The sequence below is a fragment of the Ixodes scapularis genome, unplaced genomic scaffold (assembly GCF_016920785.2).
Source record: "Ixodes scapularis isolate PalLabHiFi unplaced genomic scaffold, ASM1692078v2 PGA_scaffold5__190_contigs__length_132052651, whole genome shotgun sequence".
NCBI lineage: Eukaryota > Metazoa > Arthropoda > Arachnida > Ixodida > Ixodidae > Ixodes > Ixodes scapularis.
In genome coordinates, this window is record NW_024609880.1 from 74,664,546 (window position 1) to 74,686,350 (window position 21,805).

The window sequence follows — 21,805 nt, forward strand, 5'->3', positions numbered from 1 at the left end:
GGAGCCTTTCCAGGCGAGCGATGTGCTTTTCTTTGGCAAGGGAATCTGAAGCGCTCGACGCAGTGGGAGTCGAGGCGACAGCGGCTTTGCGGCGGTTATGGACCCATTCGCGCTGCTGCGTACGTCACCACTCCTTCCGCAGCAAGTCTTCTTGCCCCGAAAGGCCGTGCATCCGACCCATCCTAAGTCCAAGCCGAAACTGATAAGAGCGTAAGAAACAGCGCGCAAAACAGACGAGGACGAAGAAACGCTCGTGACGAGCGCACCCAACTTTCCATTCTTCTATGATAGATGGAAAGGTTGTCGCCATCTACGAGCGACGGCGGCATTTTAGCATCTGCCTAATAAAATTTTAGCAGTTGAACTGCCGGGACGCTGAAGACGTGTGCTCACTATGACGTCGCATTTTAACCATGCAGGAATGTGCTACCGCTGTACCGGCTGTCATACCAGTGGTACAGCGGCTTTGGCTGGCTGGTGGTTGTGGTCGTGGGACTCTTGGTGAGCCTGCTGATCGGAGACACAGACGCTGTAGACCATGACCACTTGAGCCCGGTCTATTTGTGGATGATAGGTGCCACCAACGGCAAAAGCCGCTCTTGGACTCTTGGTCGAGTGCGGAATTCTTCGGTCACCAGCTCTCAGGTGGGTTAAATAGAATTTACTGGGGAGTGGGGGGTCACCCATAGTTGGGAAGGCCCTTGTTTGATCTGAAAAAACGGTATAGGAGCAGTCAAAGGGTCTGGTGGAATTCCTCATTTTTAAAACGGCTACGCCACTCTCGCCAAGCCTGCTTTATGCCGGCTTCAGCACTACGCACCGACGCACATGCATAAGGCTTTCCCGCTTTGCTCCGGCTTTTGGAAGAGCTTGCTAATGTGTTGGGGTCCCTCAGTGGGCTCAGAAATTTGTTGTGATAAGCACTTAATGTGTCCTTGCCAAATTTTAAAAATCTTTCAAACAGGTTGTGGTTGGGCGCTTATTGTGACGTTGTATTTTACAGTAGGTCCCACGTTATCGGAGTCAACTTTAGTGTTGTCTATAAGTTGGTCGAACAGGCAGCGAGCTGTAATCGCACGCTGTGCAACTTGGACTGTTTGTGAAAATTAACTATTAATGTACCAGAATGTGCGACTTGACGGACTGTCAGGGCTTGAATGAAAAGTTATAATTAGCAATTTATACCTAGAATGTTCTAATTAGCCTTCTGAATATGCCCCTTATCTGGTACGTTGTAATTAAATTTGTTGCCAGTCGTCTAAAAATGCTTAAGAGTTGTCGGAAGTTGCAAAACTAAATCTCTCTCTGCGGTTCTCTCTAGCGGAGTTGCGCTGTCTAGAGTTTGCCATACTAAAAAGGGGGCAAAATAAGGGGGGAAAAAAGCGCGAAAAAGCGGCGCACCCAAGGAGACAGCTGGGTGTCGTGCACCTTTCTGTAACTGCATGACATTTAGATAACATGGTTCTATCAGATTGGTGGTGCTGTGTGACCTTTAGATAACATGGTTCCATCAGATTGGTGGTGGTGTGTTACTAGGGAGTTTTAGCAAGTCGTTTCCACACGAACGGTTCGCCCTCGAACGCATCCGCAACACCACTGCGCATCCGCGTGCGAGTCGTTCGGGGAGTTGGGAGGCTCTTCTCGTTCGTTTCTCCCATTCCGGACGCTGGAGTCGTCACCGCAACGCAGCCAGCACCGTTCACAACTCAAGTAAAAAAAAGATGGCGATCGGTTCGGCGACCGCCTTCGCCGACCCAACCGAGCGTTAGGCTTAGGACAGCGGGAGGCGATTTGTCGTCCTGTTTAAGTCTGCTTCATTTGAGAGGTTGAACCAAATCATTTCGAGGACTGCTACAATGGTAAGCGATCGTGAATGCTGTAAACTGCGCACGCTAGTAAATTTTTGCGATCTGCGGGCAGACTAGCTGCCGTGGCGACCGCGAGCAGACGAAATGATTTGGTTCGACGGCACACAACGTGAACGATCGTTCAAGTTGAAGATGACGGAGACACACCACATACCTTTACGGTCGTTCACGCTTTTTGCTCTATCTAGCTTCGCATTTCTTGAAATTCCGACCGGCAAATGTTACGTTGGCCGTCTTGTTTACATCAGTCGTACGCCGGAAACACGAACCGCCACCACGGTGTCCGCCACCGTCGCCACTGATTTACACGTTGCAGAATGTTTCACATGTTTACTAGAAGATGGCGCCACCGTTAAGCATGATCATCATCATCGTTTACACGGTCGCACCACTTTCACGATTCGCTAAAGTCTGTCAAATTTGACGTACGGTTTCACGGAACGGACCAGCTGTACCGTTCATGATTTCGGAACCGTGTGCTTGAAAAACGACTTGCTAAAACTCCCTAGTATGTCATGTTGATTTGCTTCCGACTGCTCCTACGGAGGCTAATGTCGCTTCTGTGTCGGACTTCTGTCGCTTCTGGGTCAAACTTCTGTTGCTTCTCGGTCAGACCTTTGTCGCTCTTTTGCACTTCGGTTTCGGTATCGTAATCTCATCGTGGAATCGTGTCAAGGGAATGTCGCAGAGCAGAATTTAGTCATCCGATTTCTAACCACAGATGCAGCATATTTTGATGACTAGCAGCAAGGCTCTCACTGGAACGTCCCAGCTAAGGTGGATATTACAAAGTTTATTAGTGGGGTTTAAGTATTAATTTGCAAATCATTCCTTATAATCGCTACTTGGCACCTGCTGCAGGCAATAACATTATCCCTAAGGAATAACCTTTTTTTTTTAAGCCGCAAAAATAATTTTTAGTCTTCGGTGAAACACCCTGTATTAAGGTATTACAAGGGGGGTAGTGCACCCGAACATAAAAAGAAAACTTTAAAAGAAACCATCTCCGATTCTTCAGTGCCTCTGGCATTCGTTTTGTGTTCATAGTGCTATATGGTTAGTGCTGGAGAGGCACAGAGGGAGAAAGCAGGACTAACTAGCTGCTAGCTGTTTGAGATGCTCGCTGTTATAATGACTGCCTGATGCTGCTTGTTTGCAGATACCCATGGCAGTGGTCAAAGAATAGTTACTGTTCCTGCATCGCTCCAATTGTGAGGGAGAGCTGCAAGCTTCATGGTCTCCAGCTGTTCATCGTGAATAGATTGCACTCTTAATTGTTCTTTCTTTTTGTTAAGCTTGGACATTTTTTTATTTTAGTGCCTTGAAACTTGCCATACAACGTTTGTGTTTGAGAAAGCATCCACATTATTTATGGCTAGTGTTCCTGACCTTCTTTTTTTATCTGAGAATGTCTTAAGAGTTTGTGTAGCATGATTTGTTCTCTTTGGCAGCTTTTTATATTTTTTCCACTGGCTTCATACATTGACCTCTGGATTGAAAGTGTGTGAGGTGTGTGCCTTGGGTGTATCGATCAGACATTTTGTGGAGTGCAGTCATCAGTGCCAGTTTGACTGGAATGCTGCCCTGAATCGAGTCGATCTGTGCTTTTGTTGCAAGGGTTTTCTCAGAGTTCAGCCCAATCCTATTAGTAGCCGGGTGGTCAGCAGTGTTCAAGTGTCATGGTGCACTCCTGGACTGTGATTCAGCTTCGCTGACAGCATGTGTGTAATACCCAGCTTCCCTAGGCCAACATTTTTCCACTTCTGCCTGTAGACATGGCACAGATTGGCAAGCCTCGTGGCACCAGAGTGTCTGCAAATGAACCAAAAAGAGGCAAATTTGTCGACAAGAGTTATTCCTAGGTTGTTAACAATCTTTTGCAGGTCAACCAGAAGCACCCTTCAGATGTTCGTTTACGGAGAATAGGCCATGATGGAAAAAGATAGATTTCGGAAAAATAGGGGAGATTGGTGTAGACTTGAGCTCCTGTGCACTGCCACTAGCCTGTGTGGTGTTGGGACGTTTGCACTGACGAGAAGTCTTCCAAAGCAGCTGCGTAGAAGAGAATATTGTGAACACAGTTTTGTCTCTAAAGTGCTTCAGTTATTCTCAGTTGTTCATCCGAAATATTATGGCCAGACCGTCCGTGTGATCGATTCACTCTGTGAAAGCTTTGTTGAATGGACCTAGACAAAGATGCCCTTTCTTGTTGCTTTAGCGATTGCTTTTGCATCTCAAGGGTGGACTTGCAAGCTGTACCTCAGAACATCATGTTACCAGCTACTGTATTGCAATGATGCACTCTTGGGCCCTATAATTATTAGCAGTGCTACAAACATGCATTGGTTTTATAAAGCATCATTGCATTCATAGAGGTATTTTATTAAAAAATCATGGAATCATCTGCCTGAGTGGAAGCCATTGGACCTTTATAGAGATGACAACCCAATGCAACAAGTGTACACTTGTTGCTTGGTCAAATGCAGTAAAAAGAAAATACCTGCCGAGATAAAACAAATTGTACACCTTGTGTTTGTGGCACTCCGGCGTGCTAAGTGATGTGTGCGGGTTGTGTCGTCAGCTGTGAATTAATTTATTTTTAACATTCCACAAGATTTGTTGTGTTGATTACATTTTTTGTGGGACTGGATTTCATAAGGGTAAAAAAAAATTGTACATACAATGTCAAGCTTTTTTTTTTCTTTCAATTCCTGCTTGATGTTTTGTTTTTTTTCTATCAAGGTTTGTGTTATGTTTCATTTATATTTTCTAGCATGTGATTCAGAATGTTGAGAAGTTGTGGTGTTTTTTATTGGGAAGTGTGCTCAAGGGGCATGTTTTTGTTTCAGTATTTATGATACAACAAAGAATGTCACAGGTTCCCTCTGTTCGTATTTGGATACCAACTTTTAAAGTGTGCAATAACTTTGACTGGCTTAACTGAGCTACTAGTTTATGATGCATGTGTTAATTTTTAATTGTTTTGTTTGTCAGTTTTTTTTTATCTGGCATAAAATCCTCTGGTGCACAGCTTGTGTAATATAAAGTGCCATGAAGGAAAATATTTGCCATATGACTTGCACATATGATATATTGTTGCACTGAAATTGAGGTGTGCATTTTTTGGTTTGGCAGTGATCTATTTTTGAGGGGTATTGAGTATTTGCATCCTAAGAAGGAAGAAGCATTCTTTTACAAAATGGTATCTACAAGTTCTGTCTGCATGTGGTTCTGCAGGGAACCTTTGCGGCAGGCAATTTTAAGCAACCTCAGTTTATGCATGATCAACGTGGGAACATTTACATCCTGTTGTGATAGCCCAATGAGATGGGCCATTTGGTTTGGGTACAGGAAAACAAATTTAGCGAGGCTGAATCCGTCTCGACATCCTGCGATACCTTGTTAAAGCCGAAGTGCAATTAAAGAATGGCCCACCATCGAGCATGCTGTGCACATCAATCTCTTCTAACGGACCACACACATTGGAGTCTTTCTCGAAGAAGAATTCCTGGAGGCCTGGGAATGGCAACAAATGTTCTGCCAAGACTCCAGCTTTTTCCCGAACATAAAGCTGAAGATGGCACTGTCTTCCTCAGCTCAGCTTTTCTCTTCTTGTGGTCTCTTTTTTAAGTTCTTCTTACAAGCTTCTGTTCCTCTGTGCTTTGTTTACACTCTTGGAGTCCAGAATGTTATAAATTGCAGTGAACAGTCTGCTAAGGCTTACCTTCTTTGGCTTTTCCCTGAACGAAGCACTGAGGACACCACAGCTTTCTTCAGCTCTGTTATCATGGTGTCTTTGAGGTAATTCCAACAAGTTAATTCCAACAAGCTTCTGCTACCTAGCTGTGCTTTATTTGCTCACCCAGAGTTGAGAATATTTGGAAGCGCAGTGGATGTTCTAAGGTGTAGTGTCTTCATCTTTCTCCAAATGTAGAGCTTAACATAATGCAGGGGGGCTATGTTGCGCTTTTTGCACTCCCACCAGACTAAGGAGAGGGAAGTGATGTCAACGACACAGCAAACGCAGATGGGGTGTTGATTTCGTTTTCTTCTGTCAACATCCAATCTGCGTTTGCTGCGTTGTTGACGTCACTTCCCTCCTCCAAGTCTCCTGGGAGTGCAAAAAGCGCAACATAGCATCCCAGCCTTCAGCACGGCCCTTTTCGTGGTCTCTTTTCAAAAGTTCTTCCTTCAAGCTAGGTGTTGCACCTCTGTGCTTTGTATGCACAGGGGGAGTTCAAAATATTTGTCTCGGCATGCCACCGAACAAATTCAAATTGGTAGGTATGATAGAGATTCCGGAAAACCTTAAGATTCGTCAAATATGTGTTCCAAGCACTTCATAAAAAAAAAAAAAAAAATTGTAATGCTTTTAGTCATCTTATTAGACGTCAAATATCCGTACGGGACCATGAAGGCAATTTAATTTTATTAAAAAAGGTGTTTTCGGAAGCATTGGGGTCCTGGCATGCCACAAAAGTTTTTCTAGAACGTTGCGACTCTTTATTTCTGTACCTGCAAATAAATTTGGGAAACCGAAACAAACATTCAGATTTCTTCCCTTTTTCGCCTCTGGAAAGAGAAGTGACGTCAAGGAGCACTGTCGGCATCGGTAGGATGTAGTGCACACTCGGTGTGGTTCGCTCTAGTACACGCAGGGGGGTAAAGGTGGGTGAGGAGGAGTGGCAAATCCCGTGCGCCGACACCCGGGGTCCCGAGTGAAAGATCGGTAAAGACTCGGAGCACTGATCGTGCGCGACCGAAAGCGTCGCTGTGGTCGGCCTTACACGATTGGCCGAACGCTGACTATGACGTCGGAAAGGGGATTTATCATCGAAGGAAATAAAAGGAATGAAAGAACTTCAATTTTGACGGTGTTTGCATTGTTCCTTTGAGAGTGCAATGATTTCAAGCTTCCACCATGCTATTTACAAACACCATCGAACTTGTTGTTCGCAAGGTAATGACGTCACAAGGGGGGAACCATAGGAAGGCGCCAGCAAAACATCTCGCCGCTAATTATTACCGCGCCTGTTTGCTCGATTGGTGCGGCACCCAAACTTCTGTTCGGGCTAGAACTTGGTCAACAGTATCTGAGACGTGCCTGACATCCATTTCAATCGTCGAATAAAACTTCGAAACTGCCTTCATGGTCAAATTTTGTATTCGCCTCGACACGCATCGTACGTGCAATATCTGAATTTTATATGCCCCTCTGCATGAGTAAAGCGCGATCCAAACCAACGCTTCTTTTTGCGCCTGTAGGTCGTGCGGCTGCGGATGTGACGCATTTTCGTGACGTCGCGCCGCTTCTTCGCTCCTTCCGGGCGCGCACGAAGAAGTTGGTTGATTTCAACTTCTTTCTCAAGCCGCACAAAAAAGCGCGGTGACGTAGCAGGCCGCGCCTGTGTCCCGGCCAATCGGTGGAGGGCAAGTTCCGGCTCCGCGTTTCTCGCCGTCTGGCTGCCCTCTCCTCCCCCCCCCCCCCCCCCCCCTTTTATTCTCTTCCAACATGACAACGCGATCTCTCTCCCTCTCTCTTTCTCTCGCCGGCCAGTCTGTCGCTTAGTGATGGGACGAATCTTTATCCGAATCGAGATTCGGAGACGAATCTGAAGATTCGGAAAGATTCGGAAAAGTAGCCGAATCTCAAGCGATTCGGAAAAGTTCGGAAAGATTCGGAGCGTTGCCATGGTTGCCAAATCACGTTGATGTGTGTTTCAACTTTTCGTGATATTAAATTAAATAAATTCTACGAAGTGCACGAAATAATACTGTAATATAATATTAGAGTAATAAATAATATGTTCCGCTTTGTTAATATTATTTTGGATGTTTATCGAGAACGGTAGCCTAGCCAGACATCGCGGAAAAATTGGTTTCGGTTCCGGATCACGACCCAAATAGGCATGTTGGTGCACGCACGTGGAAACACATGCGCATGTTTTCATCGCCGCAAGAGATCGATGCAGTACATGCTGTTCGGTACAGACACATTTCGTGCCCATAATTACTATCGCAGTGGCACACACCACATAAGTGAGTATGTTCAATTCGATTATCTCCAACGAGTGCCCACTGAGGTATTTCCATTGGAACACGGGAAACAATCTGAAACTCCTGGTTAATGCAGGCTTTCCGATTTAGTGTTTGTTTCCGAACAATGAAGTTGTGTTGGACACCCCTGGGTTGTGTTTCTTTTTTATCAAATAAAGTTCATGTACACAAAACTTGCTGCCGAGTACGGAGAAACGACAGTTTTTCTTTGCCACCGGTACCAGTACGCGGCCTAAGTTGTGACGAGCAACATTCATCTCGCTCTCGCGCCTTACAGGTACTGACATACGCAGCTCTAGAGAAGGAGAGGAATAATTTCCTTGCCTGAATATATATTTATTGTGAGTTGCGCCAAATTACATATAATACACAGCGTTTCGCTACATTTCACCGATCACCGCGAAACCGCACAGAAAGCGAGACCGTGCATTGGTTAGGCCTACGTCAACCACATCGATCAGCTCAGCTGGACCTGGGCGCGTGCCAGGGTTTACAATGACAGTACAGTACATACCATACGTTGAAATAAACAAGACGATATCTGGTTATATGCAGGAACAGTATTTAAGAAGCGCACAACTGACCGCATACGCGAGGTTTACGACAACCTTCATGCTGCCGCCTGCATCCAGCGGCGAATCTGACGAATCTCCGAATCTGACGAATATTCGTCGCGAAAAGTTCGGAAATTTCCGAATCTGTCCGAATCCGAATCTCCGGTGATTCGTCCCATCACTACTGTCGCTGTTGCACTTTGCTTGTGCGCTCGTGCCTGCGTGCGCGCGTGCGCCCCCGCCCGTAGCTGGCCCGTCCAAACCAAAGCGCACGCTTCTGACTCATGGTGAATTCCACTCGTAGATCTGGAGCGCTTTCCAAAATCCGCGAGGGAGGCAAAATTCCGCTCCGTGGGACCCGCTCCGTATCGACGAGGGGAAGATAAACTTGCATTTTTGGAGCGACCTCCCCCACACCCCTCCCCACCCCTTCTCCTTCCGCCGTTCAAAATGGCCGCTGCTCGAACTTGACCAGCCCACCAACGCCTCAGCCGGCTGATCTTTCCGACGACCAGTGACGACTGTCACTGCTTAGCTGTAGAACTAACACGCGACACAGGCCGGGCGGAATTATACGTACCGCGGCGCCCATGTCACAAATAGCGAAGACGTCCGCGTTCGGCACCGTCACATACCTTTCGGCCGCCTCGAAGCGGCGGGGCACGGACAGCGATTGCCAGCGGTGGAGTTCAGATTGCTAGTACGACTTTAATAAACACAGAGGTAACAAACCATCACTTGCGCGGTCGTTGCCTAACCACATCTTGCTTTATTTCACGGGAAAACGCCGATGGAATGCAGTGTAAAAAGGTAAACAATCACTGGCTGCAGAATGAATAGGCCTAACCTTGCGTCTGCCTCCGGCTTTTCTGTCGTTCTTTTTTTCGTTCTTCCTCGGTGATCACAGATGTCAGCGCTTACGATTTGCCACGCTCCACATTCCCGGCTTTTTATCCCTGATCTACGCGAGGTAGAAGCGTTCGAGCCGTCACAGTCCAGAGTAAACAACCGACGCACCCGAACAGATCCAACTCCACCGACCGGCCCGCCGATCTCTCCAACCTCGCCGCGCATGCGCACCGCCGATTTAGACGGAAATCACGTGGGCCGCTCTGTCAATTTCCGGAGAGATCTGTGAAACCCCGCAGAGCAAGTTCGGCGGAGTTTGGGGCGCTCCGTGGAGCGGGCGCTGCCAGAGATCTACGAGCGGAAGATGACCAACTTGAGCCAGATCTGCGAGCGGAATATGCGCGCTCCAAATGGAGCGCTTTTGGAGCGCTCAAGATCTGCGAGCGGAATTCACCATCAGAAAGCGCGCCCGGAAACAGCAAAAACGACGCGGAATGCGTCACATCCGCAGCCGCACGACCTACAGGCAGCCGAGTGCAGCTGTAGCCTCCACCATGGTAAGGAAAAACTAGCGCCACGAGGCGCTAGTGGCAGGAAGGCGAACATACGTCTGGTCGGAGATTAAAATTGGTCTCGAAAGGCTGCCAGATGGCGCCACCACTGCCGTTGGCGTCATAGAGTTATTATAATGTACACTAGAGGTTCAACTGGCGCTAGTGTGCTGCTGCAAATTGAAGCAGACAGCAACCAGTCCGAAATTGACTTCCGGTAATGCATTGCTATGGGAAAAAGCGAGTGCATTTTCTCTCTGCACTCGATTATAAGAGCAAATATCACGAATAATTCGTACGTACTAGGTAGCTGGGAACTTTTCTCAGTCACGCAGACGAAATAATTGGTCAGTTACAGAGTTTTCATTTGAAATTCGTGGCACGAAAAACGATGCTAAAACTACTTCGTACGTGTATTTATGTGCACTGTCGGACACTGTTAGCGCGAACACGGCGTCGGTACTTTTCAACATGAGGGACATACGTGCCAAACGAACGAAGGACATGTGGAAAACCAAGAGAGACGGCAAGAACTACACAGTAACACTGGATAAGTAACTCTGTGCATGCAGACGATCAAATATATTGAAAGTCACGTACTATAGTCAGATTTGTAATAAATAAGTACTGCTTTCTTCTTTCTGCTCATGAATATGTGCAAAGATGCATGTTCTGGGTTCAAATCATCACCCGCAAGCTCCAGATCTTTGCGAATGGAGAGAAGCCAGAGAACAGGTGCCCAATTAAAACTGCCCGACATAGGAAATAATAAAAAGACACACCTCTCGTAGCCCACATACTTTATTTTTTTAGCAGACTAAAGATGCACGACGGAGTCTTCATATAGTGACAGAACGGACATATTAGCAATATATAAGCGCCACCGGAATGCTATTGAACCTTAAATGCACTCTACATTCCTTTCGATTGTTATTTTGCTTAGAATCGTCGCTTGTTTTTACACACCGGCTGTTGAACAGAGATTTGAGCCTGAAATAGAGCGAAGTTTAACGTCGTTCAGTGCTAAAGAAAAATGTTGTAACTCAATCAATTACAGTTTCACAATATCAATAAAGGTATATACTATCCGGTACAACCGAAATAACAAAAGTTATTCGTGTTATTTTACGGCGAATAGACAAAATTCACGTGCGTTTTCCCATAGGAATGCACAGGAGCACCGCAAAAGTAGACTGGTTGCTGTCTGCTTCAATTTGCCTCCCGGAAGTCGCATAGACACTAGCGCCAGTTGAACCTCTAGCGTACATTATAATAACTCTATGGTTGGCGTGCGCCGCGTGCGCCCTCCGTCCTCCTCCTCCCTCCTCCTTCCCCCCCCCCCCCCCCCCCGGGTTCTTTTTTTTTTTTTTTTTTTTTCTGGTTTGTTTGCTAGGCTGGTGCCGCGCCGGCCGCTGTGAGCGGCCAGCACGGCACCGGTCTAGCAGACGAGGCGCGCGCGATATACTTCACAACAACTGCGCTTCACGTGATAGTACCAGTGAAACCAAACAGAAACAGCACGTTCATTGAAATGTATTTTTTATTGAACCCCATTCAAATGAGTTGCGGTACTTCAAACACGCATCTACAAACTCCGTTGGCAGTCCACCGCCCTCAAAGGGGAACCAAGAACTGTAGTAGGCAGTAAACACAGTAAAGTTGTCAAACATGTAAAACGAAATTAATTACTTTAATATACAAACTAAGAGAAAAGCACTTATCATCGAATTATCTAAATGCTCTATAAACAACTCCCACAAACTAAACTTCTGAATACCCAAACAAACAAATCAACACCGAAATAAAGGAAAAGGCTTGCAGGTGAGCTGCATAAGAATAAACGATAAATAAACAAACTCGCCAATAGGCAATGCAATTAAGAAAGAAAGAAACTACTGTTTTGGAGTGTCTACATCTCTGACTGACCTAACATATAAACACGAAGCTGTCAAATTAACTGAAGATTGCTCTGACAGCAACTCACCCAGAAGAGCAAGTCCTTGCAGCAACGGATTCGTAACAAGAACGGTGGGGCACGCGTTTTTCCACAAACGAATCTTCCCACAACTTGCAAACACGGTAGCACCGAAGTGCTCGCTGCACAAACGACGCTGGCGCAGCTTGCTTGTCGGCAAGCCGGGCAGCCCGGGCAGGCTTCCAAAGTCCTGGCGATTTGCATACGCAATCCATTTCGATGCTCTGATGGAAAAGTCGAGTTTCAAACGCTGACAAAAAAAAAAAAAAAATTGATATAGAAGTTCACCTGTCGTCTGTTGGAAAGCGGAAGAATGAGCACTCCGAGGTTACTTCGCCGCGCTGTAGACTCCGTAATACGCCGTCATGAGGCACGCAAAACACTCGGCAGAATCTCTGTCAAATTAGAGACGTACATCTAATTATTATAAGCGCGCAGCAGCGTCGCACCGTACTGCATACTGCCAATACTGCCGTATAATCCGCACTTTCGATTTTAGCACGCGCGTTACGGTTTGAAAGCTTGGAGTGACGAGCGAGCGCAACCAAAACAAAAAAGACAAAAACGGTCGTTTCCCTTCGCTCTTACTGATTGGTCGGAAGAGCCCAGAGTGCTTCGCTTTCGGTAGCGAAGATCATATACACGTCGCCTGCGCTGAAAATCATAGCGGCGAATATGAGCATAACAGTTTGGTCGGAGTCGGCTGGGTAGACCTACAAATCTGCTCTTTGGATGGACGTACAAGAGAGAAGCCAGCGACGCGGCGCCCCTATCGGCCCAACCGGGAACTCCGGAGCTGCATTCGGATGCTACAGGCGCAAAAAGAAGCGTTGGTTTGGAAAGACCATTTGCAGTCTCTCCCAAGCGCCCCGGCGCGCGCGCGAGGAATCTTGGGATCGGTGTTCTGTCGGCCCCCGTCGTCTGGCTGCTCTCCGTTGGAATCGCATCACCTCGCCCTAGACATACTTTTCATCTTCGTTGTTTATACTTAATAATCCTCTTTTTTATCTACTCCAGTGTATTTTTCTTGTTCATAAGTGTATCTATTTCGTTCAGCGCTTTGTATTTCTTCTGTATATTACGTGTTTTTGTGCATATTCCATCGTTTTCGACGCGGCCGTCGACGGACACCACGCCGCTTCGTTCGCCGCTCCCGGGGTGAGTACTGACTGTTGCCGTTACGCTCTATCCCGCTCCTAGGCCGTTCATTTAACTCGTGTGCGGTCGCGAGAGAGCAGTTTCGAACATCACTACAAATGTCACCGCTGTAAGCAGAGAAATAAAGTAGTCATCACGAAGCGAAGGCCGACATGCCTTCGCTTCGTGATGCGCTCGCCCTGTGAAATGTGAGCGTGGGATATCGAGTACTGCTTGCGTGCTCAACATTCGGGACGGTGCTTTGTCGTTGCGATCTTTTTGCCCTTCGGACGCTTGCGAAGCTGTACCAGCGGTCGGCGTGCCTCGGCAGCGCTCGTCAACAACCGTCCGCGCAGCATCACATCCTTCGCGTTCGGTTCTTCGTCGCGGCGGGAGAAGGGGTTCTGACTGCGTTTTATGCATAGTATGGGGGAGATTCCATTGTTTATCGAAATTACAGTTCAGCTAGCGCGCTCACTGTGGTGAGGCAAGATTGCCCCTGCGAACCGCGCTAACACAGCGTCCCGCGAGTGCATATCTTTATTGATCATCCCGTTTTCACGCAAGCGCGTGCATATGAAATGCTAGACACTTTTTAGTGGCTCTGCGAACTGCTTCTTTTGGACGAACACTGACGCATTGAAAGCTGGAGTGTCTTTGCCACTCCTGTACAACACTTCACGGTCGTGCCAGCAGCTTTATGCTGCTGGCACGAAACGGATTATGGTCAAAACGCGTTCTTCGTATTCAGAGCTGCACTATATCATGGACACTGACAGGGCAGCAGCAACAAGCAGCTCAGTGACACTGGAGATGCTTGTCCCCAATGCCAGTGCGTGGCTTGCTTTCAGAATGCTCCTTCGACTGTGTAATGTTCGAAAGTGCACAAGAAGTTGTAGATTACAAAAGCTGGCATGTTTGCCTAATAGCAAACGCTCTTTTTTTAGCACAAAGTTTACAGCAGGCTTTTTTTGAGGGGTTGTTACCCTAGATGAACTCTTACTTCGCAAGTTTAGGTTAATTCTGTCAAAACAACACCAAACCCATTAAAAAACTGTGTTGGTCAAATTTCCGTCCTCCTTTTAAAACGCTGACTGAGCTGCCTTTTTTTCAGGGAAGGCTATGGCGACACGGGATGTACCAGAGCCGCAAGAGCTACCACTTCCAGCAGGACCTTGGACCAAGCAGCTGAAGGACTTTCCTTCCGCATTCTCGGAAAGCCACATCCAAGGGCATGGCCAAGCAGCTGGAGCACAGAAGCACACAAGTTCTGGCTACAAAATGTTCAAGGCCCACAAAGTGCAGAACATCTTCCTCCACACCACAAGTGCATCAGAGACAATTGTCAAGGCTAACGTGGAGGCTTCCATGACCCTTACGAAGCGATACGCAGTGCATGCTGTGCTCTGCCAAGATGGGCAGGTCAGCAAGGCTTCCTGTTCCTGCAAGGCTGGACAAGGCGGTGTGTGCAAGCATGTGGCAGCACTGCTTTGGCACATGCTAGACCTGATAAGGGAGGGAAGGTCCTACATCCCGGATGCTCTGGCCTGCACTGAGGGAGCAAGGCAGTGGGGCCCATCTTCAAAGAGAGGTGCAAGTACGGTGTCGTTCAACGAACTAGAATTCGTCAAGCACGACTCTAGCAACAAGGCGAAGAGTGCGAGAAAAACCACGGAAGTGCATGTGGACGTGGCGCAGGCAACCGTCAAGAGGCTGCATACAGATTTCATTGAGAAGGGAATATTCCCAATGTTTGCGGACGTGATGGAAGAAGCTGCCTTCACACCCTTGCCAAGGAAGGTTCAGGAGCACTCGAACACGGATGATGGGGCCTCTGCAGCACGGATCAGCTTGCCCATAAAAGAGTGCTGGAATCACCAGATGCCACCAAGCGATCCATGCACCCTGACTCTTACACAAGCTCAGCACCTGGAGGAACAGACACGTGGCCAAAGCAGAAGTATGCTGTGGCACACGGAACGTGAGAAAAGGATCACGGCATCACAGTTCGGAGACATCGTCAAACGACAAGCACCCGTGAACGAAAAGTTTCTCAGGACGATTTTCTCGGGCGGACATGGCACGACACGTCACATGAGGGCGGGACTTCAGAATGAGGCGGCTGCTCTGAAGCGCTACAAGGCCAAGCAAAAGGTCCAAGTCTTCAGTGTTGGCCTTTGCATCAACCCTGGCCTTCCCATGCTGGGGGCATCACCAGACGGGCTGGTCTGGGACGAAGATATACAGGAGTACGGACTAGTCGAAGTGAAGACCGTGTCACGGGCGATAGATGCGAACCTGACGACCTTCGAGGAGGTGATGAGCAGAGGGTTTGTGGAGTTTATCCATGCGGACAAGAGTGTCGACAAAAAGCACAAGCACTACTACCAGGTGACAGGACAACTTGCGCTCACAGGACTGGAGTGGTGTGACCTTGTTGTTGACTGGGCGAAAGACTGCTGGGTCACACGGGTGCCCTTTGATGAGGCACTCTGGGTGAACGTTATGGTGCCACGCCTGACAGACTTTTTTTTTAAATATCGGAAAGACTGAGTGTTGATCATAAAATTGTAGTGTCTGTTGTGGGCGGTTCTAGTGCCAAGTTTGGACACTTTTGGTAATCGGGTTGCAAACACTGCCCGCGTGGGTGGGCGGCTCCGTACGTCAGCCTGCTGGTTTCGACTTCGACAACACCGGTTCTTGGCCTACCCGGTTTACGCAACTCGAGGAGTACGCTTATGCCTCCGTACTTCGCCAAGCACCACCGGACATTCAGGTGCGGACACTTCTCTACTGCATGGGCCCCGAGGCTCGGGTCCTTCTCGACATGTTCGGCTTGAACGCCGCCTCCCTGAACAACTACAACACGGTGGTCAAGCGCTTCTCGGAACACTTCCTGTACCCCGTCAACGAGGTGTAAGAGTCCTCGAGGTTCCACGAGCGGGTTCAGCAGCCGGGAGAGAGCGTCGACAGTTACTACGCCGAGCTCTGCAAGCTTGTCAAGTGGTGCAACTACCCGTCCCCCAAAGTCGAAGAACGCCTGGTTCGCGACCGGTTCGTTGTTGGTCTTTGCGACGAACGCCTGTCCGGCCAGCTCTGCTGGAAAGCCAAGCTCAGCCTCAAGGACGCGTGGACGCAGGTGAGGCAGATCGAAGACGCCGAAAAAGAAAAAAACTGCTCGCGGGAGTCGAGAGTGTCCAGGTCACCGTCAACGTTGACGCCACCAAGTCTTGTCATGGTCCGACGCACCAACGCAAGACAACAAAACGGTCAGACGACGCATCAGCAGTGTCTTCACTTGGCGATAACGACCCAGGTTCCTGCAGCTACTGCAGTCGGGCCCCCCACACACGCTCAGACTGTCCTGCTCGGCAGTCTCTGTGCAATTATTGCAAGAAGAAGGGCCACTTCGCGGACGTCTGTTGCGCTCGGAAACGAAAGCAGAGCAAGGTGGCGTTCCTTACCGCTCCACGCAATCCTCGAGACTGAGAAGGCCAAGGCCAAGTACGTTGAGGTCAATGTCGACAACTACACGGCGATATTCAAGGTAGATTCCGGCGCGGAGGCGTCTGCTGTTTCGGAAGCCTTCCCGAACTTACCTCATCATCTGGACAAGGTCGACGACCTGCTGACAGCACCAGGAGACCAGTCGCTAAAAGTCATTGGGTACTTCATGGCTACCCTCCTGTGGCGAGGCAAGACCGGTCATCAGCGTCTGTACGTGATCAAGTCCCTCTCTATGCCCCTGCTCGGGTTCCCAGCCATCCAGGCTCTGGGTGTGGTAAAGTTCTTGGACGACATGAAAGTGCCGGCACCGCAGGGACTTTTCAGAGGTCTCGGCACGCTCAAGGAGGAGTACAAGATTCGGCTACGCCCGGATGCGGTTCCGTTTTCACTTAGTGTTCCATGCCGCATACCGATACCCCTGCGCGAGGTGGTGCAAACAGAACTGGCCAAACTGGAGCAAGACGGAGCCATTCGGCGTGTCACCAACCCCACACCTCGGGACGCTGGACTGTTCATGGTTCCAAAGTCGTCGGGAGGTTACCGTGTCTGTATCGACTTTACAAAATTAAATCAAGTTGTCCCGAGAGAACGTCATGTGCTCCCCACCGTCGATCAAGTCCTGGGACTTCTGGGCGATGCGGCAGTCTTCTCGAAGCTCAAAGTTACCTCAAGCTTCCATCAGGTCAAGCTTTCCAAGGACTCTCAAGAGCTTACGATGTTCATTACGCCGTATGGGCGTTATTGCTTTTGCCGACTCCCATTTGGCATCACGTCGGCCCCTGAGTTTTTCCAGCGACAGGTGGCGTGGATCTTGGAAGTCCTAGACGGATTGGTCAACATGGTCGACGACATCCTAGTCTTCGGCAGAACGAAAAAGGAACATGACCAACGCCTGCGGCAGGTGCTGTTGTGTCTCTCCGAGGCCGGCGTCACCCCTAGCTTCCGTCGACGGTTCGGCCTCAGGTGGACCTGTCTACTCGCGTCATCGTGATGTGCCTCGTCCAGCATCACCACCACGTGTTCGTGGTGATGGTACGGGCCGACACTACTCAACCCATTCTGGAAGACAAGTGGTCGCTCCCAAGAGACTCAATCTGTAAAACTTTGTTTTTTTTGACAGCCAAGGTGTCCGATACTCTCCTTGAACATTCTAAAGGGGGGATTTTGCGGGCGGTGCTAGTGCCAAGTTTGGACACTTTCGGTAATCGGGTTGCAAACACTGTGCCCACGTCTTGTGTAAAAAGCCATTGCCTCGTGTGATAAAGGTGCCTTTTGGTTCCTAGCTCTGGACGCTCAGTTGGTTGCTTGCCGTCGCTGGTGGGCTGTGCAGTTTCACCGCCGGCCACAGCCCGGCACGGCAGTGTCACAAAGGAATCAACCTCATTTTTAATGCCAAAGACTTGGAGAACATATAATAAACCAACTTTTGTGAACTGAAAGTGGCTGTCATGACAAGTAGTTGGAATGCCTCAGACTGCTCATGTCGGCACAAGAATTTGTTGCAAACTGTAGCGCGTACCTCTGTCCGATATAGTAGTCGCAATATTTGTGTACTGAAAATAGAGTTTGTGCACTGTGCATGCTAAATTTCATACACTTTTCCATTGTTTACAAACCCACGCCCCAGCGTGTAATCTTCACAGCCTAGCATGCGCGTGGTCGTCAGTTGTGAAACCGTCCAAAGCACGCGCCATACACACAAACACTAAAGATGGTATGGGAGCGTGTGACACCTAAAGAGGGCATGATCCTCTTCTGCATTATGCGCGAAAGTTCCAACAACGACCATGTGCTGTGGCTACCAACGCCGCTTCCGGCGGCCCACCTGGGAGCAAAATTGGTTTACGGTAGTGTCGTTACTGATTTCAGCGCTATTGATGGTGAAATTTTGGTTGCACGTCAAGGTCCCCACATGTTCTTCCTCTGGGGTGACAGACATCTTCCTTTGGTTTAATCTGTAAACCCTCTAATCTTCATTTGCTGGGGCATATTGACGGAGAATTTTAGTAATTCGCACAATTTACAATGCAACAGCTTGTTTTCAACATCTTGAATTTTTGCCTGTGGCACACGCAATGGCATCTCAGTTAAAGCCCCTTCATGTTTTAAAAGTAGCGCAAAGTGCGTCGATGCACGAGGCACGTGCAACATGCAGCCCTTGGGAAGATCATGGCGACACAGCGCAGCACTGAGCTAGATTTCAGACGCCATGTCCTTCCCAGAAGTGGCACACGGTACGTGTCTCGAGAATTTCCACAACAATGAATGGCGCCACTTTTCCCAGGATAGAGGGGCTTTAATCTCAGTCTGCCTGTTGCCCCACCAAACAGTTCTGCTAGGAGTCGACTGTGGCCCCACCATTACGTCTATTTTTCTTTATTAACCACTACATTTCCGCCCTTTTTAGAGGATATGTGTGTATTAAAATAAAACATCCAAAAGTATTGAAATTAATTTAATCAGTCCTAGTTAAAAATTAAGAATAATCAAATGCTCGCTACTCTGTCGTGTAGTGTGCAACCAATCTAAAATTAAAACCTGGCAAGTTTGGACAACATTTTATTGCGTTGAGTACTTCTGACAGGAATCCTAACGTCCTTGATTTCTTTCATCATGACCATCTACCTTTGCTTTGAAACATTTATTTAACGACCAAAGAAGTGGCCACCATATCTGCCCTGCTGTTTGGGCATAAAAAGAGGAAAAGCTTTTAATCTTCTCGGGAGCTTCCAGGGCGAATGAGACAAGTGGCAGCGATCAGGGACTCCTGGGGCTTCAGTAGTCTGGAGTCACCTGGTTGATCTCGGCGAGTATGGTTTCCTTGAGTGCCGTAGGGAGGTTCTGAAGTTGCCCGACTGTGACGTTGTTGGGGGCCAGGTGCACTGCGAGTGGAGGGTGAACGGGCAATCCATCCCAAGAGCTTGGTGACAGGGTGAACACAAGTGTAGCATCCAGAGTCATGTTGCGCTGGTTGCGGAAAAAAGACGTCCGAGGCCCGTTCAGCTAGCTCCTCGGGAGAGACACCTTTGCGAAGGGCAACAGTGGCAGCAAATTGCCTAGGTTTGTGGTCCCCGAGGAGAGAACGGAGGAGCCTTCAAACTTTCGAAAGATGGCTATTGCCGGAGATGGATCTGCACAGGGAAGTCCAGCAGTTGGAAGCGAGTTCCGAAGTGTAGCACGAGATAGTCTTTTGGAGTTTATGTGAAGGTTTGAGGAGTCGTCGTGGTCTGCGAGAACGGCGGTAACAGGCCAACAGGTGAATGCGGCGGTCCAGTAAGTAAATGCTCGTCAAAGCGGCATCGTCCGGTACGGTTAGCCGCTTTGTGGCAGACTTGTGGGCGGACTGGATAGCTTGTATAATGTCGGAAAAGCCAGCAAGTTCCATGACAGAAGAAAGAGCTGCTCGGAAGTTGTCCCACTTAGTGAAGAATGTGTCGCAGCAGGCGCGACAGTGAGATAGGGTTGCGGATAGGAAGTCGTAGCGTAAAATAATGGGGAGGTGATCACCGCCGAGGCGGTCGCCGGCGACATGCCATCTCCAGCGTCGAGGGTAACGAGCACAGGTAAAGTCGGGGCAGGTGTCCTGCTGTTGGGAGGATTGTTTGATACGTGTGGGGGTGTCTGGGATGTTGAGGAACGAAAGTTTCAGCCCTGTGAGGTCTGCAAGAAGCCGCGTGCCGTGGGGAAGGTCAATGTCGTAGCCCCATGCGTGTGTTTGGCATTAAGATCACCGCAAACGGGAACGTCGTCTTTTGGATAAAGACGGGCGAAGTGCTTAAAAAAAGGGATGTTTAGCGGCTGCCTTGTCCAGCGGTTTAGCGATGTGTCTGGAGCCACATAGACAGAGAAGAGAAAAACGGGCCGTTGAGGAATTGGCGGCAACCCGTAACGCTGGTCATTGCAGAGCACCTCTGTGAGGTGTCGAGAAGAGTGAAGCACACTGATCGATGAACGTACAGGGCGGAACGAATCCAAGGCAAGGGGGCACTAGTCTCAATGTTCGGAGCAAGTCCATCGTACTGTGGCAAAGAAGGGAGGGGGCCGTTGATTTCTTGTAGAGCAAACGCAGCGGCCATGTCGGATGACGAGTGAAGATAAAATTTTTCGATGAAGTCTGCCTTCTTCTGTTTAAGCGAGCAACAGTTCCACTGAACAATCCTGGGGGCGCTAACCATGTTTGCGTGGTGATAGTGGGGGGCCGCCGAACGGAATGATGCCCTGCATCGCGAGGCGCCCGATTACTGCACGGGTGCAGGTATCCACGAGAGTAAACAGCGAGTTTTGCATCGTCGGAATTCGCTGCGTGGCTGCCAGCATTTGTTTTGTGAAAAGGGTGATTTGTTGTTGCAAGCCAGTAAAGTCTGACCCTGACGGAAGTAGGGCAGGCGTCTCACTAGTGCTGTTGACAGCTCTCGCTGATTCTGCGAAGGTGGTCCGAGGCGGTTCTGATGTTGGGACTTGTGTGAGGTCGGCGGTGATGTTGTGTGCCGGCGTTAGGAGTTTTGTGGCGAGCACCGGGCGGGAGTCAGTCTTCTGCTTCGCAGACCTCGGTGCTGCGATGAGGGCTTTGGGCGCAGATAACAGCACAGCTTGCTGAGCAGGAGCTAGTTTCAGGCGTCACTGGTGGTGACGCCGGCTTCTCTTTGGATGTTGATGAAGGCAACTGACGACGCTGTGTTGTGCCGTTGGCTTGGGTGCTGTTGGGGCACTGGGCAACGCGAGGCTGGTGCCGTCGAATGTAATGAGTGCCGACCCAGAGTTTGTGAGAGGACCGGCCTGGAGGATAGCAGATTTCCGGCAATGAAGGTTTTTTAGGACGCAGAATCCAGGTCGCCAGACTTTTTTTATGAATCCGCGAACCTGGCCACGGCGAATGGCCTCGTAGCCTTGCACGGAGACCTGCAGAGTGCCGATCGGGATGTATGTTACATTGAGGAATGCATCGCACACTTGAGACAAAGCAGCATCAACTGCAAGTTGATTACTGCAGTCGAGGTACCTCACTTGGTAGGGGGCTGCAATGGTGTAGGAGACCTGAGGTCTATCTGTGCAGCAACTGCAGAGTCAATGGCAAGAAAGACCCCGTCCATGATGCGGCATGGTTTGGCCGGCCGTAGAATGACAGTGTGGGAGAACTCACTGCAGAACGATGCTGCTGGAGGCGCCGCGGGCGGGGCCGCCTTACGTCGGCGAGAGACAGGATGCCATCCGTCCTCCAGGGGGAACGAGTCAGGGTTCGAGTCACGTTGGATGCACCGGGGTGAGGTGGTAAGCTTAGTCGCAGCGGCGCCGAAGAAAAAAATGCCA

The 21,805-nt window shown here is 49.1% G+C and overlaps 1 protein-coding gene across 2 annotated transcripts in view; it reads left to right on the forward strand.

Moving 5' to 3' along the window:
* LOC8036601 (putative sodium-dependent multivitamin transporter) overlaps window positions 1–5,468 on the forward strand; it is a 56,829-nt gene extending 51,361 nt beyond the window's left edge. For both annotated transcript variants that reach the window (XM_040209611.3, XM_040500682.2), the window contains 2 exons: window positions 420–645; window positions 3,028–5,468. In XM_040209611.3, coding sequence (XP_040065545.2) covers window positions 420–645; window positions 3,028–3,054 — 253 coding nt within the window. In that variant the 3' untranslated portion in view covers window positions 3,055–5,468. The remainder of the gene's footprint in view (window positions 1–419; window positions 646–3,027) is intronic.
* The last annotated feature ends 16,337 nt before the right edge of the window (window positions 5,469–21,805 follow it).